Here is a 25,918-nt window from a genome sequence, read left to right on the forward strand (position 1 = left end):
GGCTGTCAGATCCCGGTCAGCGGGAGGCGGTGACAATATTTGGGGCACATCATTACTGATAAGATGGAAGATGATGCTGACATGTACCGACAGCGCAGAATGCTGTATGCCCAAGCTAATATGTTAGCCAGGACATTTCACTACTGCTCAGTTGAGGTCAAGGTGAACCTATTTAGAGCGTACTGCACCCCGCTGTATACAGCCCCCTTATGGGTGAATTATAAAAAAGAGAGCCTGCGCAAGCTTAAGGTGGCTTATAATGATGCTAGGCCTAGGGGTGGCAGTGCTAGTCAGCTCTTCTGTGACTCTGGCCTAACCACCTTCCAGGCTCTCTTGAGAAACCTTATGTTCAGCTTTAAAAGCAGACTTGATGGGTCACATAATAACGTGATTAAGGTGTTGACCAATCCTAGGTTTAGCACTGTTAGATACCGCTCTTGGATGTGGAAACATTGGTATGAGTGCCTCTTATAGATTTTTTTTTATATGGAGAGATTTTTTGAGTTTTATGAACCCCTGTAATTATTTGTAACTGTTTTGTATGTTTTTAATTGTTGTTTGTCTTCTATTGGCTACGGCTGTCAATAAAGTTTGATTGAAATTAATTATTAATTAATTAATTATTAATCTGTATATTAATGTATGCCCTAAACTAAAGGGTTGTATGTTGATGCATAACTGGATCTTATCTTAAGCTCTGCTTCTGGGGGGTTTGTGATCTCTGATTCTGTGTCATGCTTGCACAGGTAATCTTAGCCCCTTTCGGGACCCTCGGTTACCTTTTCTGAATTTTGGACCCTAGGGTCTCTCGTAGCTTATTCCACCCTCCATGGGATGCAGATTTACATACTCTCTGTTCACGGAGAGCCGCGGCGCCGCTTGAGTGTTGGTGAGATGTTTCAAAGATACATAACACAGCTATAGGAGACAACGGAAACGTGTACGAAACCGCATTAACCATAGATGCCGTTAAGTATTTTCAATCTTTTTTAAAAAAAAAATTTGCTTCGCTGAACTTCTCTCTCCTCTCTCTTCCTTGACTTCCTTATTGACTTCCCATTGTACCGCCTCCCGAGCGGCGACTGGCTAGCTGCACGTCCTAGTTACTGCCTCTGATTGGACGACCGCGTACATGCAGGATGTTTATAATGCTGTTGTGTCGTGGGAGGCGGAACATGGAGCATGGAACATGGAACATGGAAGCCAAAACTTTAAAAAAAAGATTAGCGCCGCTTCGCACACGTTTCCGTTGTCTCCTAAAGCTGTTGTATGCATCTTTGAAACATCTCACCATCACTCAAGCGACGCGGCGGGTCTCAGTGAACAGAGAGTAGGGTTGGGATTCGTTAGGATTTTAACGGTTCCGGATCCTTCCCGGATACCTCTTAACGGTTCCGGTTCCTAACGGTTCCCTTAACGGATCCTAATATTATTTTTTCCCCCTTTTTTCTGACATAGATTATGCTTATATTATAACTAACCTAACCACACGGGTACTCTGACACGGGTACAGCGGGTATTGTATAGGGGGCATGGATCTCCAACTTCCATCGTTATCGACTCGGTGCACCGGTCTGGTATGGCTAATAACTCCATTGTTGGCGAGGTCTGAAGAGCAGCAGATGGTATGAAAATGCACAGGGATTATTTTGTGAAATGTCACTGCTGCTATAAATCCTTATAGCTCAAGCATCAAACAATATGAGAGAGAGAATGATGGCCGACGGGGCAGGCAGCACGCCAGCTGGCAGCACGCCAGCTGGCAGCTCCTGCTCTCAAACGGTCACGACTAAAACCAGAGATCTACAGAACCACGGAGGGCGGAGTAATTGTGGACTCTGTGGAGGATGAATTACTCAACTTTCTATCTGTAAGAATTAAGACTCTGAGCCAGGATGAGATTGTTATATTGGCAACAAACACTTTTGATTCCGATGGAATCGAGGCTTCCAAGAAAGTGCTCTTTGATGTTTGCCCTACTACCTCGCAAAGGTGTGTTGCGCACAAAGGCCAGCATAAAGACGTCAACAATATTAAGCTTTGCCTTAAAGTGCTGAATGAATTAGGGGATAATATCCCTAGATTCGTTTCTTATTTCCTGGATGATTTGCCGCCAGTGTCGTACACAAGCCTGGACGTCACCTGTCTACTACGGCGAATGGATCAACTGTATGCTGAGGTCGGATCACTGAAACGCGTGGCCCAGCTGCAGACAGATGTTTGTGAACAAGTTCGAGCTGACGCTGGGGCAGTCAACAATAGACTCACAGCTTTGGAGCGATGTTCTGAACACAACATTTGTGCCTCAAGGCTGCTGGCTCCCACAGTCCGTGCCCGGGATGATCACCCTGAGCCAGATGAGACGCTAGAGAATAGCAGTAACGTCAGCCGCCGGCCGCGAACCCCTGCAGAGTCGCTGGAGGAGGAAGGCTTGGAAGCCGCCGGCTTGAGGAGCGCCGCTGTGAGCGACACGTCAGCAGGGAGTACTCTCTCGCCCCGCGGTGGAAGCAGGGCTCCGGTTCGGTCCGTTCGGACCTGGTAGGTCCAGACCGTCCCGTCGGATCGCTGGTGTCACAATCTCCCGCAACTAGCTCTCCTTCATGGAGTAAAGTTGTGAAGAAAGGGCGGCCCCAGCAGGGGTCGGGGAATGCCGCTGCTCGGTCGGGTTTGCGTGCTGCTGGTTCCACAGGACGGAAGAGACCCGGTGCTGTACCCATAGTTGGCACGAGTGTTGTGAGTAACATACAAACTGTCACGTCTAAACTAGTGAGTGTATTTGCCACTAAATTCTCCCCAGAGCTAGAAGCTGCAACACTTGCTATTTATCTCAAGGATAAACTTCACCGTGAAGTCACTTGTCATAAAATTGATACCGCTCGCAGCAGATTTGGGTCATTCAAAGTGACTGCTGTATGTGATGACATTGGTGACATGTATAGTCCTGAGCTCTGGCCTGCTGGGGCAATTGTCAGGCGATATTATGAACCTCGTAAGGCCCCACTTGTTGGGTCTAATACTAACCCCTCCGTCGGGGAGGGGAACGCGCCTAATGGTGTCACTACAGCCAGCTAATGGGTCTTCGTGTTGTGTCTTACAACTGTCGTGGCCTGCGTATGGGACAGAGCGCAGGGGATAAAGCTCGGCGAATAGTTGTTGACAAACTACTTGAGGATTGTGACATATTATGTCTACAAGAGACATTTTTAGCAAAACAAGACTTAGAAAAACTGAACTCTTTACATTGTCAATTCCACGGAGTGGGAGAATCTACAACTGATCTCAGCTTGGCTGTACTCAGAGGGAGAATACCAGGGGGGGTGGCGATTCTCTGGGACAAGAAGCTTGATGCTGTTATAAAGGCTGTCAGACTTGAAGTAGATTGGTGTGTGGGCGTTCAATATACGCACAACAATAATGATTTTATTATACTTAATGTGTATACACCATACGAGTCCCGTGAGAATGAAGATGTTTATCTCAGTAGACTTGCTTTTATTAATGCTTTTATACAAGATAATTCCTCATGCAGTGTATATGTGGTTGGGGATCTGAACTCTGATATTACCGACAGTAACTCACGGTTTGGAAAACACTTGCTCCACTTCTGTGAAGATAATCATCTTATTCTGTCAACCAAAGGGATCCTGCCTGCTGACAGTTACACTTACATTAGTGAAGCCTGGCATTCTACATCCTGGCTTGACCACTGTATTAGTACAGCTGATGGGCATGCAGCTATAGTGAATATGAGTATACGGTATGGGTTAGCTACAGCTGATCACATTCCACTTGGATTCACCATAAATGTTAAGGTTCTGCCCACAATAATGAAAAATGACAGCAATGCTCGTTCTGGTAAACTGGACTGGTCATCTCTGTCCAAGGAGGATTTACAGTCTTACTACATGAAAACTGACAAGCTCTTAAGTAATATTTATTTGCCCACAGATGCTATCAGGTGCAATGATGCTAACTGTAAGAGTGTGGAGCATAAAAACGCCCTCTGTACCCTGTATGACAACATAGTGGCTGCCCTGGTTGAAGGTGGCAAACCCAACTACAAGTATAAGGGCAAATTTCATATCAGACCAGGCTGGAATGAGCATGTAGCAATGTACCATGCTGACGCAAGAGAAGCATTTAAACTGTGGGCTATAGCTGGAAGACCTAGACAGGGGCCTGAGCTTGAGCATAAAATCACAACTAATGCTAGATATAAGTATGCTGTACGTTTCATCTGCAAAAATGAGAAAGTTATGAGGGCAGACTCCATGGCCAGTAAGCTACTGTGTAACAATGTGAATTATTTTTGGAAAGAGGTGAGATCTCTCACTAATAGTAAACCCTCCTTACCCTGCTCTGTAGAAGGAACTTCAGGAGCTGATAATATTGTGGCATTATGGCGACAGCATTATAGCTCTTTATTCAACTGTATTAATAGTGATTTGTTTGTGGATGACTCTGATATGAACACTGATAATATGGGTATAACAACACATGAGGTGTATCAAGCCATGCAACATTTGTCTGTAAACAAAGCATGTGGGATGGATCAGATCACTGCAGAGCACCTGAAAAATGCTAGTCTGAGACTAGCACCACTTTTATCTATCAGTTTTACTGGCTTTATGATCCATGGTGTATTACCGGACTCAATGCTTTCAGTATTGCTTGTCCCAGTTATTAAAGATAAAGCTGGTAAGGTTAGTAGCCTTGATAATTATAGGCCCATAGCTATAGCCAGCATCATCTCCAAAGTAATGGAAAGAATTCTACTGGATAGAGTAACTGAGTATATCCACTCCTTTGATAACCAGTTTGGTTTTAAACCAAAGCATGGTACTGACCTTTGTATTTTTGCTCTCAAGGAAATTGTGAGCAAATACAAGTCCAGTAATTCATCAGTCCTCATGTGTTTTATTGATGCGTCCCGTGCCTTCGATAGGATTAACCATAATAAGCTCTTTATGAAAATGAAGCAAAGAGGAGTGCCCGGTTTTATTGTGAGGGTCCTGGCCTACTGGTATGCCCACCAGACCATGCAGGTCAAATGGGGAGGGAGTATATCAGCTCCATTTGGTGTAAGCAATGGCGTGAGGCAAGGGGGAATTTTATCTCCTATCTTATTTAATTTATATATGGATGGTTTGTCTGCTCAACTGAGAACCTGTAACACAGGATGCATGGTCGGAGAAACACTAGTAAACCATCTGATGTATGCAGATGACCTGGTGGTCCTCAGTCCCAGTAGTGCTGGTCTACAACAGCTCCTTGATGTTTGCTCTGAATATGGTGTGCAACATGATATAAAATATAATGCTAGCAAAAGCGCTGTTCTAATATGTAGAACTAAAGAGGACAAACGCCTTAACTTTCCTACCTTTAAACTATCAGACAATAGTCTTGAGGTCTGGAATAAGTATAAATATCTTGGCCATTTTATTACGGATCAAATGACAGATGACGATGATATTTACAGACAATGTCGGAAGCTGTATGCTCAAGCAAACACTATTGCCCGAAAGTTCTGTCATTGTTCCACTAAAGTGAAAGTGTCCTTGTTCAAGGCATATTGCACACCGCTTTATACTGCACACCTGTGGTCATGTTAAAAAAAGTCTAGCATGCACAGGTTGCAAGTTGCATATAATGATGCCATGAGAATACTTCTTAAACAACCCAGAGGGGGCAGTGCTAGCCAGATGTTTGTCACTGCTGGAGTGAGGACTTTTAAAGCACTCCTAAGAAATCTAATGTTTAAATTCATGAAAAGGCTGGATGTGTCAACAAACAGTATCATTGTAGCGCTTTCAAGCCCCTCAGTGAGCTGTTCACGTTATACATCTAGTTTAAGGGTACACTGGCTAAAATGCCTGTATGTTCTACCTGTGGGTTAAGTTATGTAAGTTTTGTATTATTTTTTTTACATGCTTTTATGATTTTTATTGCCTGTTGTATCTCTTGTATGTTACCCCGTGTATGTATCCCTATGGACCTGAGTCTGCTAATAAAGTTGAATTGAATTGAATTGAATAAACACAAATTCATTAATTCAATTATTGAAAATGCACTTTACAATTTATGAGGTGGCACTATTATTTAAACTTCACCACCACCAACAGCAGCTAGCCACCACAACAATATCATTGTTGCAATTTGTACTGTATATTGCAATTTGTAGCCTACTGTATATAAAATATACAGTACACATTGCAATAATGATATTGTTGTGGTGACAAATGTCTTTAATGTTCAGATTAATGTAATATGAAGGACCCCTTACCCTAATGGAAACAAGCCATAGTGCTTTCTTGGATTATAAAATCCTATATAAAAACGTATAGGCTACGTTCCTGTGCTTTTTTCTGCAAACTGTTTATAAAGTAATCAATCTATGGAGGTATATGCACCTAAACGCTGGGCTCTCAACAGTCACGCGATTAATTTAGAGCCAAATCAAAAGCAGTTGAGTTGCTTATAAGTTGTAAAAGATAAGTGCAGACAAATTGATTTGGCTCTATAGTTAACGTGATTCATAAAATATCAGACAGAAAGACGTCGAGTCATTGGCGTTCTAAATTAACACCATTAACAACAGTTGTACAATACGCCTAATGAAAAGCTCTGTAGACGTTAGTAGTTTTTATTTTCTATTACGTTACTAGCCTGGGGAAAGTAAACCAGCCTTGCATCAGATCGTCCCCCGTCGGCTGTGGTGGAGCTGCGGGGAGAGCGGGCACGGCTTTCCGCATGGCTCACAAACGCGATGTGCCTAGATTATTCTCGTGAGTTGTGGACTCGTGTAGGCATATTGATTTTGAGATGTTTCCTCAATGTGGACGTGGTACAAGTTGCAACAACCTTTGCAGAGGGAACTATAGCATCGCATTTATTGCACTTTGCGTGCTCACTGCTCAGCCTCAGTCATTTCCCTCTCTGTTAACCACACTTTGGAGAGAGATCTGTGCGACATACTGTCCCAGTGTCCCACTCGCTCCGCGGCGGTCGCTGAATGCACAGAACAGTGGGCGTATCCTCCCCGACCCCACTCACTCTGTAGGTGGGGTGACGTCACCCCAGGCTCTGCTTGCATGCACACACAGACACAGCGGAGCTAAATGACGACTGATGAGAACCGTTTGGGGAACCGTTAATAAAAAAACGATGGAACCGGCTCCGGATCCGCAATGTCGGAACCGGGTCTGAAATGGACCCGGTTCCGAATCCCAACCCTAACAGAGAGTGGGTAAATCTGCGTCCTATGGAGGGTGGAATAAGCTACGAGGGACCCTAGGGTAGCGACGTCCAAAATTCAGAAAAGCTAACCGAGGGTCCCGAAAGGGGCTAAGGTAATCTGTAATATCACAGGAGAAGAGCCACACCGGCAAACTAAATGCAATATTATTGCAATAAATGGTAAATGATTAACCTGAGCTGAAGTGTCTGACTGAATTCCCAGTTAATCACACAGCCTGTCAGAGGCAGTTAGTGCTAGATTGGATGAGTGGGAAGACCAGGTGTTCGTTTTGCATCGCTCTCAACTGAATAAAGAATTTTTACATGCATGACTTCTTCACATGGCCTGAAAACAATGCAGCCATGCAGCAGGGTTCATTTATTTGTGTCATTATTTAATTGGTGAAACCAGCTGAAAACAATGCAGCCATGCAGCAGGGTTCATTTATTTGTGTCATTATTTAATTGGTGAAACCAGCTGAAAACAATGCAGCCATGCAGCAGGGTTCATTTATTTGTGTCATTATTTAATTGGTGAAACCAGCTGAAAACAATGCAGCCATGCAGCAGGGTTCATTAAAACAATGCAGCCGTGCAGCAGGGTTCATTAAAACAATGCAGCCATGCAGCAGGGTTCATTAAAACAATGCAGCCATGCAGCAGGGTTCATTAAAACAACACAGCCATGCAGCAGGGTTCATTAAAACAATGCAGCCGTGCAGCAGGGTTCATTAAAACAATGCAGCCGTGCAGCAGGGTTCATTAAAACAATGCAGCCGTGCAGCAGGGTTCATTAAAACAACACAGCCATGCAGCAGGGTTCATTAAAACAATGCAGCCGTGCAGCAGGGTTCATTAAAACAATGCAGCCATGCAGCAGGGTTCATTAAAACAACACAGCCATGCAGCAGGGTTCATTAAAACAATGCAGCCATGCAGCAGGGTTCATTAAAACAATGCAGCCATGCAGCAGGGTTCATTAAAACAATGCAGCCATGCAGCAGGGTTCATTAAAACAATGCAGCCGTGCAGCAGGGTTCATTAAAACAATGCAGCCGTGCAGCAGGGTTCATTAAAACAATGCAGCCATGCAGCAGGGTTCATTAAAACAATGCAGCCGTGCAGCAGGGTTCATTAAAACAATGCAGCCATGCAGCAGGGTTCATTAAAACAATGCAGCCATGCAGCAGGGTTCATTAAAACAATGCAGCCGTGCAGCAGGGTTCATTAAAACAATGCAGCCATGCAGCAGGGTTCATTAAAACAACACAGCCATGCAGCAGGGTTCATTAAAACAATGCAGCCGTGCAGCAGGGTTCATTAAAACAATGCAGCCATGCAGCAGGGTTCATTAAAACAATGCAGCCGTGCAGCAGGGTTCATTAAAACAATGCAGCCGTGCAGCAGGGTTCATTAAAACAATGCAGCCGTGCAGCAGGGTTCATTAAAACAACGCAGCCATGCAGCAGGGTTCATTAAAACAATGCAGCCGTGCAGCAGGGTTCATTAAAACAATGCAGCCGTGCAGCAGGGTTCATTAAAACAATGCAGCCATGCAGCAGGGTTCATTAAAACAATGCAGCCGTGCAGCAGGGTTCATTAAAACAATGCAGCCGTGCAGCAGGGTTCATTAAAACAATGCAGCCATGCAGCAGGGTTCATTAAAACAATGCAGCCGTGCAGCAGGGTTCATTAAAACAATGCAGCCATGCAGCAGGGTTCATTAAAACAACGCAGCCGTGCAGCAGGGTTCATTAAAACAATGCAGCCGTGCAGCAGGGTTCATTAAAACAATGCAGCCATGCAGCAGGGTTCATTAAAACAATGCAGCCGTGCAGCAGGGTTCATTAAAACAATGCAGCCATGCAGCAGGGTTCATTAAAACAATGCAGCCGTGCAGCAGGGTTCATTAAAACAATGCAGCCGTGCAGCAGGGTTCATTAAAACAATGCAGCCATGCAGCAGGGTTCATTAAAACAATGCAGCCATGCAGCAGGGTTCATTAAAACAACGCAGCCGTGCAGCAGGGTTCATTAAAACAATGCAGCCATGCAGCAGGGTTCATTAAAACAATGCAGCCGTGCAGCAGGGTTCATTAAAACAATGCAGCCATGCAGCAGGGTTCATTAAAACAATGCAGCCATGCAGCAGGGTTCATTAAAACAATGCAGCCATGCAGCAGGGTTCATTAAAACAATGCAGCCGTGCAGCAGGGTTCATTAAAACAATGCAGCCATGCAGCAGGGTTCATTAAAACAATGCAGCCATGCAGCAGGGTTCATTAAAACAATGCAGCCATGCAGCAGGGTTCATTAAAACAATGCAGCCATGCAGCCATGCAGCAGGGTTCATTAACACAATGCAGCCGTGCAGCAGGGTTCATTAAAACAATGCAGCCATGCAGCAGGGTTCATTAAAACAATGCAGCCGTGCAGCAGGGTTCATTAAAACAATGCAGCAGGGTTCATTAAAACAATGCAGCCATGCAGCAGGGTTCATTAAAACAATGCAGCCATGCAGCAGGGTTCATTTATTTGTGTCATTATTTAATTGGTGAAACCAGCTGGTGGTGATGAAAACCATCATGGAAAGACATCGTCGCATACAAGGAGGAACATTCCCTGGTGCTTTTAGTGGAACCAGGTTGCTGAGTTACTGGAACCCAGTGTTTTTAGGAAACAGTGTTCTAGACAATGCTACAAAAACTATCTATCACTAGATAGTAGATACTGCCCCAGCTGAGCTATAATTGTGAGCTCCATAAGAACTTATTGTTTCTATGAAAGGCTTAGCTCCCTCCTACGATACTGAATAGACGGAAAATAATGCCCAAATGATTCACCCATTTCTATTTCTGTACTCTTTGAAGTCCAACCTTCATTCTATGCCATTCATGTCACCTGTGTCTTTTTATGTGTTGCTGTTCAAGAATAAATTTTGTTGGTTTTAATTCACCCCAAAGTCTCCAAACATCAACCAGGTAGTGCAATATTCACAGTGTTGGACTATCCAAAATTAAGCACAAAAAAATAACAGGCAAAAGGCTAAAAGAACAGCAACTTGAGGTAACTACCTTAACGGGCTAAACCCTTCCATGAAGGGCCTGAGCAGCTCTCTTCCTCAGCTGCTCAATATAGCTTGCCTCGACCAAACTGAACTCCTGTCTGCAGATTCAGGCCCAGGCTACACGTATATGGACATTTTGCAAAACTGATATTTTTGTGTACGTTTGGGCCTTTCAGCCACACGCAAACAGCGTTTTCGGCCACTCAAACAGAGGTTTTTGGAAACTATTTTCGAAAATATCCGGATCAGTGGATCTGTGTAGTCATGTGAAACGGAGCTTTTGAGAAACAATGTCACCACTCATTAGCGCATATCATTTTTACTATAATTAGGTGAGAAATGCAGCTTGTGTCTGCATGGAAACTACATGAATATAAATCAGATTGTTCATGTTTATATATCACTGTTAACAACTTTAAAACTTATCATATGTTGCATCAACTGCAGCAAGCAAAGGCTCTGCTGCATCCAATAATATATCAGCCTACTAGTCCAGTGCGGACTGGTGATTTCTTGCCTAGTGTGAAGCTTGAACAATAGGTTAATTGCGGACCGCTACAGATAAACTGTGGATATTAACCTCTATTTCATGGTCATGGTCATGCAAGGAGAGAGAGAGGGTGTAGTAGAGAGAGAGAGAGAGAGAGAGGAGTGAATGGAATCGCATCAAATAGCGTGGTTGGTGAAAAGAAAGTATACAGTGGGTCGCCGTGCGCATATGGCACATCTCTCTCCTGTTTAGGTAATAAAGGGTGCACCCTTGACTGCATTCTGTTGTCACTGCGCCTGCATGCCGACAATGTGCGCTTATACACCTGGAAAATATAGCCACTCTACAAGCTCACAAATGGTTGTGACACTTCTATAGGTCTGACTGCTATTATTTTCTGTGCAGGACTTGCCAAGTCGCCAGAGCAATGGTAAAGTGTCTATCATTTTTTAATTATATGGAGAGAAAAGTCGAGAGTCGGGATTTGTTCCACTTCCACTCACAATTTAGTATTTAATATTAATATTAAACGATTACGTCAGTGGCCATAAGCGAATTATTTTTCTTTTATGATCAGTACTTTATTTGGATTTTTTACAAATACAGAAAACAGAAAAAACAAACACAAGCAACAACAACAACATAATACGTATGCATGGACATTATGTATGAACACAGAAACATAATATAAAACAAGGATAGACAAGATAAACAAATGAAAATACGAATAAATCAAATGAAAAGTTTAAATTAGTTTACACGACCAAACACGCAGCATCATCAACCGTATCATTATGTATACTAAGACAGTAAACAATCAAAAGGGCATTGCCTGACCATGGATCACATCAAGGACCTGCAACATGACTGAGGAACACGTTCCACTTCGAATCATATTTATCCAACTGATTATTCATCTTAAAGGATAACCTCTCCAAAGCACCACAGTACCAAGCTGAGTGAACCATACATGTGCTGGAGGCAAAACCTCAGACTTCCATTCCTTAACAATGATTTTCCTGCCCACCATTAATGCTGTATGAATCCAGTCAGCTAGCCATAAGGGAATTATTGATTCATTACATCAATTACGTAAAATGCGGTACTTATTCCTTCATTAAAAAATATGATTGGCACCTCATAAGTGTACATATAACATCAAATATAATATAGCCTACAATTGAAACCTGCTACTGCAGTGATTTTATCCTGTGTTCAATGCGTTTCTGCGTTTGTGTGTGGACATAGATATCCCTGTCGTATGCGCAGGGATTTTTCTCTAAAACGGAGGACGAAAATATCCGTTTAGCAAAAGATCCATATACGTGTAGGCTCTAGGCTGGGCCTCAGCCACCATTTTATACCAGGTGGGTCATACCAAGAACACTCACAGCAATTAGTAGCAATTAACTTAAACAAGGCAAACTAAGGCCCATAAGTTATACACCATTACTTAAACCATATACAATTTACATTTCATATTTCAAGCACCACTTTACACACATTAGGCCTATAATTAGAAAAGCTACAATATAGCACAGCACAGGAGAGGACAGGTGACCAACAATCAATTGGTTTAACCCATTTTGGGCGGGAACCCCTTTTGGTGTTAGCATTATGTTATGCTGTAGCTATTGAAAAATAGCAGATCTACAAGCTCACCGAGTGGCGCGCTACGAGCTTGTAGGTCTGCTATTTTTGAAAAATCGAAGAACGACTGACATAGAAACATAGCTTTTTCAGAAAACTGTCAGGATGTAGAAGACATTTTTAGAATCTGATCTCAGGTCAAAAGTGGGTTAAAACAACTGCAATGTCCATGCTCAGGAATTCAGATATACTAGAGACAAATATAAAACGCACCACTCCCCACAGTCACTTAAGCTGGCCAGCGATAATTAATTAGAAGAAACTGTGTATTCAGATGAGTGTGCGCGCATTGTCCTCGTTTGTCTCTATAGGGCACGGGCTGCCCCGTGACATAGATCATCAGAAAAAATCCCCCCCAGACTATAACCTGACTCTGTCAGATGGAAGACCCTTGCTTCGCATTTGTTAAACAAAGTACTCCCATCTGGGATCTCTTTAGCCCAATCGCTGGAAAAAAGAAAACGTCCATTTATTCAAGCTACTTGGCAGGTGATTGGATCTGGATCTGTCATCCGACGTCACCATCTGACGTGCTAACTCCAACCAATCATATTGATGTGTCTACATGACGTTTAGTAGCTGCGCCCCTCAAATTATACAAATAAACCCTCCCTATCGTGTCGGATGTCATGTCATGTCATGTCATGCTTGCTTTCAAGAATAGAAGACGATTTTCCAATTTGAAGGCGCTAGGACATACAATTGCAACAAGCGCTTCTCAATGCCGCCACACGCGTTCTCGCCAAGATCCCACCCGTAGCTGCCACTGATTGGCGGAGCCAGGTTACCCAGACTATACCTAGACTAATGATTATTCATCAGATTATCTATAATGTTCTACCACTTGAACTATAACGTCCTTCTTTTAAAAGCAGACTAAAAACATACAATCTCTTTTCACAAGCTTTTAATTAGGGCTAAGACAACAAAAATCCTATCAATTCACAAACTCTGAGTGTGCTGTGTGTGTGTGTGTGTGTGTGTGTGTGTGTGTGTGTGTGTGTGTGTGTGTGTGTGTGTGTGTGTGTGTGTGTGTGTGTGTGTGTCTGCGTGCGTGCTTGCGTGCGTGCGTGCGTGCGTGCGTCCGAGTCTGGAGAACCCCCTGACTCGGAGCTCGTGGTGGTGGAGTCCTTACCGTGTATGAGAGCTTTGAGGTAGACATGCTTCCCTACAGGCACGTGCATGACTGTCCCACGTGGGAGCTGAAGCTGGAACAGCTGCGTGTTGTGGTTGACCTCCGTCTTCGAGACCAATTTGCACTCTCGATAATGGAGCGCTGGATGAAAGAGCAAAAAGAATCACAAAATGTAATGATTATTTTTGTTTTACCTTTATGTAACTAAAGAGAAATGTGTCAAAAATAAATCAGGATTCAAGAGAGTGGGGGGAGAGAAAAACAAAAAAGCCAAAAGCGTAATCTCTGCTCTTACCTCGATCTTTTTGACGAAGAATGGTATTGTGTAATTCCAGCGTTTGACCCAGATCCGTCCATGTCCCTTTGGCCCGTTTAGGTACGCTGACCTGGATCTTCCCCACGGCAGGCGCTGTGTGGACTGTTCAAGTGAAGGTAAACGGAGAGAGAGTGATGACACTGTATGCAACAAGGACCTAAGAATCTCAAGCTGGCTGAAAAAGGTATCGAATGAATGAATGAATGAATGAATAAATGAATGAATGAATGAATGAATGAATATGAATGTGTGTCATGCCACTTTGGCACATTTCACAAAGTACATTGAATACAACTGACAGTCCTTCCTGTTCATACATATTTGTACATTATTCGAACAAAAAAACAAAACAAAACGAAAATAAACATAACAAGGCCATTTTACATGTAAATGGCCCTCCTCCTCATTGACCAGGCCTTTTCAAGGAATGAGGCAAATGAAAAGGTGTACTTTTGAAACATCATATCCTTACCTGCCACGCTGTCTTCTACCTCTTCAGCTAGACCTGTAAAACATGCATCATTATATAGACATTATGAACAGTGACTGAGCTGCCTAGTCGTTACCGTATGAATAAAACATACCCAGAGTTAAATTAACACAGAGGTTTTTACAGTGTGGAACTGAGGTCCCAAGAGGTATGAATAAATTGTATTAAACGGAGGTCAGTAGCCTAATGCACCCATGTTTGGGCTAAACTCCAAACTGAGACTCTGTATGCAAATCTATCCTCCCCACCCAACGGAAAACAACAAACAATGCTTGCATGGCAGAATTAGGACGATACCCACTCATTATAAAAATCAAGAAGACGGCGCTTAAATTTCATAACCACCCAAAAGAATGCAACCCATTCACACTCCATAGCATAGCCCTCAACCATATAGAAAACCTACTAGGGATGCCCCCTCATAAGCTGGTCCAGGGACTACCAGATGGAAAACCCTTTGGACTTAAACAAAAAGAAAGCTACCTGACATACTGGAAAGAGACTACCCAAAACCAAGGCAAAATGGAATGCTATCTCTCACTAAAAAAGAGAATATACATTGGCTGAATACCTGAGCAGTGAGCACGGTAAATGATCCAAGTATATAGAGTCTGGAACTACACTGCACGCACGCACGCACGCACGCGCACGAGACAGACTGGCTACTGGAGAAGCAAGAGGAATATTTCCCAAGTCTTGCCATATTTCCTTTTTTGAGTACTTTCCTGAATATTGGATATCTACCATTGGATATCGAGACCTTTATTTCATTTTGTGGATTATCTCCTGGAGCGTTGGATTACTGAGGACGGACTTTGCGGAACAGTGTAAAGGGTGGTAAGAGGAGCCTTACCACTACACACAGCTGGTTTCCATTTGGATTTCTTTTTTGGACATTTAAGTTTAGTTTCGGACAGTGCCAGGACACTTGGGATTTCCTGTAAACCCTTTTGAGGCAGTTCCATCAGATCAGAGATTAGAACATTGCAGACCTGTCTTTCCTGTGTTTGAAATCCATTAGGAGATGTGTAAGGGCGGAAAAAAGAAGGAAATCAGAATGTCTACTCACGAAAATGGAGCATGTAGGACATTTTCCCAAGCAGCACCTCCACTCGTAACACCCCTCCATCATCGAGGTCAACAATAGTACAGCCAGAGCTGGGGATCTAACGGCAGAAGACGGGGATGGGCGTCATTTTCGGGAACGTTCCAAATCCACAGTATATGGGGTGATGGCCGTCACCATTTGAGTAGTTTGTCGAATTTGAACCACGTAAAAAGAGAGGTTACCTTCCGTTTGGTGTAGATGACGATAGTAACAGCCACATCCGTTTGGAACCAGTCATACCTTGAAGAAAACAGGACATGAGTTAGACATAGGAGACCAGGTTTCATCTGTGCACTCTCAGAGCTGAATGAATCAAACAGGCACTTATAATTGCTCTTGGTGTATGTGAATAGAAAGGTACCAAGTGCCAAGTGACAGCTAAACCTTGAAATATTGAATTGTTTCCCACCCAAAAGCTTTATACCAAGTTACTCCTGCTTACATATAACTGCTAGTTTGTCTAATCTGCAATGTGCACACAGCACTGTTTACACATATCCTTATTCCATTTTAATTGTACATACATTTCTTAAGTATTTTATTTGGTTTGTTTCATTTTTGCTTTGGTAAAACGTAAACGTGTGTTTTCTCAGGTTTACATTAACCCATTTTGACCTGAGATCAGATTCTAAAAATATCTTCTACATCCTGACAGTTTTCTAAAAAAGTTATGTTTCTATGTCAGTCGTTCTTCGATTTTTCAAAAATAGCAGACCTACAAGTCGAGCTTGTAGATCTGCTATTTTTCAATAGCTAAAGCATAACATAATGCTAACACCAAAATCTCCCAATAAAGCCCCTTTGAATTGAACTGTGCGTCCGTCTACCTCGGACGAGTGTCTTTGGCTGGTGCAGGAGCTGCCGATGGTGGCTGTAGCATGGCGAAGGAGGAGGAGGGAGAGAGAGTAGCGGGCCCCGCGGGTGGTGCAGGTGGAGCAAGACCTGTCCGAAGAACAGACAGACAAGAGACACGTGAAGCCGGAACTTCTCCATGATCACGTGAGAGCACCACAGGCACAGACCGTCCATGTGTCTATACAAGGACCAACTTCTAGAAGAAGGCCGATGCACACCTCAAACAGTTGGTGACAGGTGCGCAAGACAAAAGGTGCAAATGTTGCAAAAGGGGATCCCTTATAAGAAAATCACACGGAAAGGTCTGGAAAACAAAGAGAAACGTTTTTTTGCAGGACCTTTTTCTTTGATTTTATCCCCTTATATTTTTATTTTAATGCTGTATTTATTTATTTTATTTTTATTTTCTATTATGTTGTTCTATACAAAGTCTAAAGTGACTTTGGGTTTGGGTACTAAGAAAAATATGTTGTTGTTGTTGCATCAAAAGCTTGGTGCATTTGCCATGATCTTTTGATACATTGTTTATATTCGGTGAAGGCAGGGTACATCCATAAACTTATCAGGCAATTAATTCCAGCCTTTATTTTGATGACGGCAACCATGACAACATGACTGCTGCCATGCAAGTAAATTCTGCAAGTTATTTCTGGATAATGACTGCTCCGCTCTATAAGGCCTCATTCACACGTATCAAACACCGAGCAATCAAATGTTTGGTAATGTTTTGGTTTTTTTAGGCCACCACAATTCTTTTCCAAAGGGAGGCACATGGTTTGACCAAGCATTTTTGTTTGGTGGGGGGCGGAGTAATCTAGTAAGAGAGTAATGACACTCCCGTTGACTCTCATTGTAACAATGGAATGCGGAAGTGCTCATTCTATCTCAATGGAATAGTTCCAGCCATAGGAGCAATGTTTGGAACTATCGCCCATAGGTACCCGCTTTGCGGCAAGATCAAAGTGTGTCACCACTCTCTTACTAGATTACTCTGGTGGGGGGGAGGGGCAGAACACCACCAGCAATCAAACACAAATGTTTGGTCAAACCATGTGACTCCCATTGGAAAAGCATTGTGGTGGCCTAACAGACTCCTAATCAAACCCTCGGAGCACCTGCTGTGCCCCGCTGATTTACTGCTGTTTCCAACATGACATGTAAACACACAAACACAAACACAATGTCATTTACAGCTAAACATTGCTCTCAAAGATGTTTTTGAAAACATTTGAGCGAGGAATAGACGATGCAGTACCCGATAATGGGTTCTATTTGATCAACTCATTTCCTGATGATGAATTGCTGAAATGCAAACTTGCTGAAAATGAATACCGTTCATGTTAGTGCCGTCTCCTTTCTTCGGTGCCGGAGCTGTGAAAACAAAAGGTCAAGTCAAGTCACATGAAAACACCAATTAAATATAGATCTATGTTATGCCAATGAATTCCTCCCACACACACATTTCTGTGTATTGTCACTGCTGTTGTATTCTACAGGAATCCTCCTCTGCAAGTGAGGAGGAGCCCCCGCCAGGAGGACGTAGTAGAGCCTCGGTCCTACTCCTCCCGCACAACACTCCTTGCTGACAGGTGCTGCCCCCCAACCCGTAGGAGGTAAGTGCAGTGACAAAGGTCACCCTCCACACCCGGCTTCCCTCCCCCCGATTCCGTACACAGGCCAATTATGTTCGTAACTTTGTATATATATATGCTTGACAAGGCCGGATGTCGAACGCCATGGATTCGAACCCCAAGAAGTGGTGTTTACCACCCAAGTAGCCACTCGAGTGCCAGGAAAGATAAATTGTGTGACCATGTGTGTGTGTGTGTGTGTCAGGGCTCCAGACTAACGTTTTTCACCAACTTCCCGGAACCGTCCCAAAATCCAATTTGAACAGTCCCAAAGTGAATGTATACAGTCCGGATTTTGTGTCATTCAAACATGCACTAATGTGAGGGCAGAACATATAATAGTTATTTAAAGACTTCCAGCATTGCTTTTGAAAGTTGCAAGGAATCATAATAAGGTATAAAGGTACTGTATCAATCCTTGATAAATGCATTAATCCTTGAAGTAAATGACTTCTTAGAATCTTTAGATCAGCACCAGCGGGGTAACCAAAGTTTTTGGAGGGGTCGCCAGTTGCATTTCTGAATATGTGCAAAGTAAAAGCACAGTCACAATAAAGAATATTTAGGTATAGTAGGTAATAGCTTTTGGATGCACACATGTGCGTGTGTGGCACTGACGTGCGTCATAACCTCAGGCTCTGACATATAGGGCTGATCAATGCACAGCCTCAACTTGCCAAATGTGATCTTCTCACTTGCGGGTCGAAGTTGTCATTGTGGCGTGTGTGTGTGTGTGTGTGTGCACGTGTACCTTTTTTTGCGGAGCTGGTCTTAACGGCCATCCTTCCAACCAAACACTCCTTCAGCATGGACTCATAGTTCACCCAGCGATGCACCTGAGGAGACATGTGGACATGGACAACCATCATCCACCTGAATGCAATTACTTCAAATAACATTACCATTAATCGATTAGTTAATGAAAGATTATTTAAAAACAAGAAATGTGTCAGGTGAAAGAAGTGTCCCCCCCCCCCCATTGTTTGCGTTCGTTTCCGACGTTCTGTGCGTGGTTCAATGAGTGTTTTGTTGTGGCTTCCCTGCTGTCCAGCTCATAACATTAGCAGCTGACTGTTCTCGCTTCGAGGCTGCTCGTGGTAAAGCTTGCTCGCAGCCGTGCGGAAATCAGCCCTTTTGCGGTGCGTGTGGCATTAGCTTAGGAGGCAGGTAATCATACTACACTCCCATTGGCCTAGGCAGAGGAGGCAGACGTAGCAGCCAATCAGATCAGTCGAACTAGGTCGCGCAAAGTTGCTTACATTTCATGAGTGTTGTTAGGTCAGGTTTTACCTGACAAAATATATACAGTGGTGAAAATAGCAGATCTCAAGACCTGTACAGCTGGCATCCAAAAACAAGTTTGGGTCATTTTATAGTTTTGGGAGCACCGCGGACAGTTTTGAAGTTGCTTGATTCACTATTTAGATATTTGATTCATTTTATCAGACATGCCTTGCTGAGTATTTCCCTTCCTATACAAACCCATTGTATTGTTCGTTTCTAAAACGTGAGGGGACGTGTTTTATTAATTACCTTTTTCATTTATTTTTAATTGTTGAAAATGAAAAAAAATAATACAACAAAAATAATTGAGAAAAAAAAATGAAAATAGTCATTTAAAAAAAACACGGTCTGCTCATGTATTAGGAGTCACCAGAACCAAGTACGGGTGTTTTTGATGAATCATTCATGATTAAAATACCTGCCTGCAGGCCTGTGTGGGAGTGAGTATGCAGGAATTGGATCATTTATTTAGTGAAAGACAAAGCTTTGTCATTGAGAAGATGACTGTTCCGCTGAGTATGATACTCTGCGCTGGGTTCCTATTAATAAATATGCACTGTATAACTTCAATAATTCTTAGTGCCAACTATGGGAGTGAGTGCCTTTTCAGAGGGCCTTTCGCCCTGGCATTGCTAAGTTAACAGGAAGGTGTGAAATGTGACACCTCCGTCTCCCTCTCAAGGGAAAGAGAATGTCAGTGCTTATAATTGTTGTATGTACCAATAATTGTCTACTAAAACTCCTCAAATTATCAATTATCCATTGAATGTCTAATTATTGTAATGTCAGCAGTAATGTCATGGGTTGAATTTATAATCTTGGAGTAGTCAGACAAAGGACTGAGGGGGTTGAAATCTCCTTCAGCTGCCATAAACGGAGCAAGCCAGAGAGGCACTGATAAGGGTGGGAACAGCTTGTGTAAATAAGAGCCACTAGTCAGCATTTACTAACCCAATGACTGTGTTTAACTACAAAACATTATGCCTGCATTATCTAAAGGTGAATATGTAATCCCAGTGCCTAAAAGGAAGGTAAATGACTAATGTGTTAAACCCTAAATAAGAGAGGGGGCAAACTGCCATGAATAGCTGAAGTCAACAACAGAACCACTATTTCCTCCAAACTGCCATAGATGGAGAGATAGCACCTCATGGCTCTCCACTGTCCTCCTCAGGGACAGCCTAGCACTTCCTGGTCAAGGTTCAACCACCGGGAAGGGCCTAAACCTCTGTTTTGAAAGGCCTTTTAAAACAGAGGTTTTAAAAGGCTTTGCCGTGTCTAGTAAGTTAGATTCTGTAAACAACCAACCAAGAATCCATACCTCTCCAGGAACGGAGAAGAGAGAGACTCGGATGGGGAACTGGTAATTACTGTTTATACTCTGCCTGCTATCTCTGTTTAATACAAATTATTAGAACGTATTATGGGAATGTAACAATGTATATTCTTGTGTTTCTATATCTATTTCAGGTTTAAAATCTATGCCACCAGCATATAACTATGCCACTATGCCAACGCATATACCACTATGCCATACCTGACACTAACATCAGTCAATAAGAACTACTTATAATTGGTTATGATAGACACTTTTCACTGTCTTTAATAGCTTGATTAATCTGTTACCATACTTACCTAAAACCAGGCAGATAAGCCATCAATAGATGTGTTAACTAAATGTTGTTTGTTGTATCGATGAATTAATAATAAAGTTATAAAATACACTCTGTAGTCTTATGTATGTCGGCGTGAATATTAACTAACGCTCTTCCGAGTTCTCAAATAGGCGCCTCCCCCCCCCACGGTAAAGTGTGATAACCACAGAATGCTAAAAAGATGTACAATGACAAAGACAAAAACACATTTTTGCACACCCTCCACTGGCTCCTGGTCTCCCAGAGAATGGATTTCAAAACACTACTCATAGTCTACAATTACAAAGCACTAAATAACCAAGGCCCCGCATACCATACACTCCATCCAGAACACTAAGATCCTCCACAGCAGCAGCTTCTCTTGCTCTCACCGGAGGCGGTCGCAAGGTTCAGAACCTTGAACCTTGAACCTTCTATGCACCAAAACTATGGAACACAATTCCTCAGGAAATCAGAAAGGCCAACTCCATCAACATCTTTAAACAACAATTAAAAACACACCTTCTCAATCCTCCCATAGCACTTTATAGAAGGTTCCCCGGTACCGTGCTTATTCTCTCAAATGCCTTAGACTATTTTTTATGATCTTATATGTATGGCTTTTTTAACTCTGTGTCTGACCTTTTATTCCCCTCTTATGTTGATGATTATATGCATACTATGTGGAGTGTGTCTGATATGTTATGACCTGTGTCTGATATATGTTATGACCTGTGTCTGATAACTGTAAAGTACCTGATTTCTGTCCTGCCTGTGAAGCACTTTGAACTGCAACTCTGTATGAAAGGTGCTATATAAATAAAGTTTATTATTATTATTATTATTATTTATTATTGCTCAGATATGGCCTCGTTTGTTTCTGGGCAAGGTTTGCAGCCAAAGTGGAAAGAAAAAGTGAGCAAGTTCAGGCTACCTAAAATGCAATTTTCCGGATAAACAGCTCACAATAGGGAATGCAAGGCTGACGTCACGGTAGGCTGTCACGCCTACCGGCGCCATTGTGATTGTGATGGCCTACAAGCCCTACTACATATTAGATCTGCATCAAGTGTATAAAGATGGTGTTTGAGTGTTTAGTGCACAGTGCTAGAGCTCTTTCAGTTCGCCAAAATGGGATTTATTAAGCCTACTTGAGTAGCCTACTGTTGTGTGAAATACAACAAGTAGGCTTCTCACCATAAACAAGGTCAGAATAAAGGGGATAAAATAGTGGACTAACAACGTTTCACCGGCGCATCTCACTGCCGCCTGAGTGTAACTCTCTCTCTCTCGCTATATTATGGATATATAACTATTCTCTCCCTCTCTCTCTCATATATCTCACACACGTTATACATTCGCCATGTGTTACCATTGTTTTACTTTACCTCTCCCATACACTCAGTAACCTCAGTAGTTAATTGTTTTACTTTATACAATCTTCAAACATTCTATTCTTAGAGGTGACATTCTGTGGCCCGGCGTCCACACGCCGCGCACCTCTCCCATACACTCAGTAACCTCAGTAGTTAATTGGTCACAGCTGGTCACCACAATACATCCCTGATGCGTTCGCGCACCTCTCCCATACACTCAGTAACCTCAGTAGTTAATTGTTTTACTTTATACAATCTTCAAACATTCTATTCTTAGAGGTGACATTCTGTAGCCTGGATCCAGCCCAAAGACCCCGCCCACTCTCTGAGTGGACTGAGTCGAAAGCTACAGTCTGATAATCAGGCTAGACATTCTGTGACCCGGCGTCCACACGCCGCGCACCTCTCCCATACACTCAGTAACCTCAGTAGGTAATTGGTCACAGCTGGTCACCACAATACATCGCTGATCTCATCAGCGATGATACATCTCCAGGACAATTACTTCCAACACAGAGCAACCACACACACACACACACACACACACACACACACACACACACACACACACACACACACACACACACACACACACACACACACACACACACACACACACACACACACACACACACACACACACACACACACACACACACACACACACCTGTTAGCTAAGCTTCATGCGTTAGCTGTCTGCTTCTGTCTCGACAGTCATTATTTCGTAAAAAACAATTTCAAAGCGGAGATTTGATTCGGAGAGTCTCTTCATCTGTGATTAAAACAGCTGGTCACCACAATACATCGCTGATGCGTTCGCGCACCTCTCCCATACACTCAGTAACCTCAGTAGTTAATTTAACTCTGAGTCAGAGTTAAATGAACACTCGTGTTTTTAGTGTGTAAAAACCTCAATGAGAAGTGCCCTTCTCAGAAAGTCCCTATAGTATTATTAGGGTAGGCTATACTATATTTGTATTGTCCAATTTATTTAAGTGACAAAGCACCCATAGGTTTTTAGTTCTGCTTGGGGGGAAAACAGTGTCATAGGACTTGAAAAAATAAATATGTTCATTCAGTCAGAACTATTCTGGGTTTTGTTTTAATAGTCATGATAATGAATAATGATATACTGTATTTGGTTAAGTCAAAGCTATGTTAAATCCATCTTTGCCCACTACTAGTATTTGTTACCTTCAGGTGTGCTAATACTACACAGATTAATATACATTTACAAATAGCCTATATCTTTATATTTTTTTATACATTTGAATTTATTATCAGTTATCGGTATCGGTCTTGAGAAGCAGGATGTTATCAATATCGGTTAAAAAAAAGTAATGGTGATGGGACATGGTGGTCTGCTGGCCCTGCAATATGAGTACTTTTACTTTTAGTACTTTAAGTACATTTTGATGCCGATAATTTTGTACTTTTACTCAAGTACATTTTCAATTCCATACTTTTACTTGTAACGTTCTAAATTGCAGTATTGGTACTTTTACTTAAGTAAAACAATTGAGTACTTTTTTCACCACTGTATGCCTATCCGTTGGCCAGGTATAGTAGTGAATCATCACAATTAAAATGGCGCACCCCCCGAACTTTGCATAACAAAGGTGTGAGGTTTGCAAGCCCTATAAGAAAATAATAGCCAGCATACTCCAAAGTTCTTCTGGTAGGCTACTTTCTATTTAATTAAGGCATGGGCATACTTGAACGTCTCTCTACACGCATGCACAAAAACAGAATTTCAGTGTTGGCTGATAGGAGCAGGGACAAATGAGTTTTAAAATCTATTAGTTCTTGGCAGATTCCATCTGCGACCATATGGAAGCATGTAAGCAACCTGAACTCACTGAGGGGGGTCAGGCGTGGGTGAAGGAAAAACTATTGAGAGAGTAAGCATGAATGTAACAGAATTACAAATTAACATGTATTTCTGTTTTTGTCAGAAAATACTGTCCCTGTTCACTGTCCCATAAATAATAATATTAATAAATAATAAAGGAAAGTCATATTTTCTCTCAATGCCGCAACATTGAATTGTCCATACAGTATGTTTCTCTGAAAATACAGCCCTACCTGATCAAACAGGTCTGTGCCATCTATTCCAGCTGCCCTCATCAGCTCCTCTTCTCCCCCAGGATGGTAGTCCATGTAGGGGCTGACGTTGTACACCATGCCTGGTAACAGATGGGACGTGGTTGGTGTGATGCATTTTTGGCTAAAAGTCAAGTCAAACAAATCTGTTTTAAGGTCTTGGAGAGACTCCCGTCCAGGACAGACTTCATACTGTTGCGACCGCATGCCCTTGCTGACGTCGATGGCAAGCAGGGTTCGAACCCACGACCTTGAGTTTTTGAATCCCTGACGTTTCTTTCATGAACATGATGTAACTTGTTTTTCCTGTATGACATCTAATGAAATAAAAAATATGCTATACTAGGGCAGGTAAAATAGTCAAATCCTGGGCGAAAAAAGCAGATATACAAGTTCACAAGTGTAGGTGAGCTTCTAGATCTGCTATTTTTGTCTATTAATGATGACCAACAAAGTATACGGTTTCAACAAAACAAAGTATACGGTTCCGCAAAAAGGTTTGGTGTAGACTGAGGGAAAGAAGGAGGGGACCAATTATAGACCCTTGGCTTGGGGGACCCCGGTCAATTAAGTATATAGTAGTCGCTTACAGGCAGAAACCAGCGTTCGTTTTCAAACCTTTTTTATGAATGAAAGTGCTTTGAACACTCTTTACATCTGCCTGTGGGTTTTATAAATATTGAAACCATGAAAAGTATTAAAAAGGCGCTTCTTGGTCTGACTCTGACTAAACCTCAAAACTACTCAAACTGTCGTTCAAACCACCCAACTCCAACTTTGGAGCAATTTCTTTCCATCGTTGATTAGAATGACGAAGTCAGCTGTAAAAAAACCTCCCAACTCCACTTGAGCTGTATTTTATGGAGGGCTAAAACTGCCATATCTAAAAATAGATAGATTAATGAATAACTGAAATAATAAATAAATAATTGCAAAAATAAATAAATATGCAAAGAAATATATAAATCAATAATTAAATGTATTTATGTGACTATTTATTATTTTCATTTATATACACATTTAAATACACGTTCGATTACACTTTTAAATACACATTTAAATATGCATTTAAATGTGCATTTAATGAGGGGGCGTGTCTTGACCTATTCAGCCATTAGCAATCAAACCCAGAGCAATCAAACACCCAAAAAATCCCATCCAGCCAATTTTAGTTTAGTTTGTTTTGAATATATATATATATATATATATATATATATATATATATATATATATTTTAATCGAGTTATTGGCATCAAAATGTACTTAAAGGACCCAAAGTAAAAGTACTCATTATGCAGAATGTGCCTTTTACAGTTTTTCAAATGTATACTAATCTTTTGAAAATAGTAGATCTCCAAGCTCACAAAGTGTTGCATCGCGGCCCATGTGAGCTTCGAAATCATGAAATCTATATAGGGCTATTGCATGTAACTTTTGTAATAATAATCCAAATATACAAACTTAACTAGTAACAAACGTTTTCAAATAAATGTAATGGAGGCAAAGTAGGCTACAATTTTGAGATTATTGATATTGGAAAATAC

The 25,918-nt window shown here is 42.1% G+C and overlaps 1 protein-coding gene across 2 annotated transcripts in view; it reads right to left on the reverse strand.

Moving 5' to 3' along the window:
* The window catches only part of cyb5r4 (cytochrome b5 reductase 4), a 66,257-nt gene that overhangs the window by 28,742 nt on the left and 11,597 nt on the right, over nucleotides 1-25,918 (reverse strand). For both annotated transcript variants that reach the window (XR_013790229.1, XM_079503902.1), the window contains exons 3-11: nucleotides 24,357-24,457; nucleotides 18,729-18,813; nucleotides 17,679-17,717; nucleotides 16,319-16,433; nucleotides 15,674-15,731; nucleotides 15,453-15,549; nucleotides 14,366-14,398; nucleotides 13,873-13,995; nucleotides 13,578-13,718 (exon numbers count right to left, since the gene is read on the reverse strand). Coding sequence is in view for 1 of the 2 variants with exons in the window: in XM_079503902.1 (XP_079360028.1) it covers nucleotides 13,578-13,718; nucleotides 13,873-13,995; nucleotides 14,366-14,398; nucleotides 15,453-15,549; nucleotides 15,674-15,731; nucleotides 16,319-16,433; nucleotides 17,679-17,717; nucleotides 18,729-18,813; nucleotides 24,357-24,457 (792 nt within the window). In the remaining variant the exon portion in view is untranslated. The remainder of the gene's footprint in view (nucleotides 1-13,577; nucleotides 13,719-13,872; nucleotides 13,996-14,365; nucleotides 14,399-15,452; nucleotides 15,550-15,673; nucleotides 15,732-16,318; nucleotides 16,434-17,678; nucleotides 17,718-18,728; nucleotides 18,814-24,356; nucleotides 24,458-25,918) is intronic.

This window comes from Electrona antarctica (genome assembly GCF_951216825.1).
Source record: "Electrona antarctica genome assembly, chromosome: 6".
In the NCBI taxonomy this organism is placed as follows: domain Eukaryota; kingdom Metazoa; phylum Chordata; class Actinopteri; order Myctophiformes; family Myctophidae; genus Electrona; species Electrona antarctica.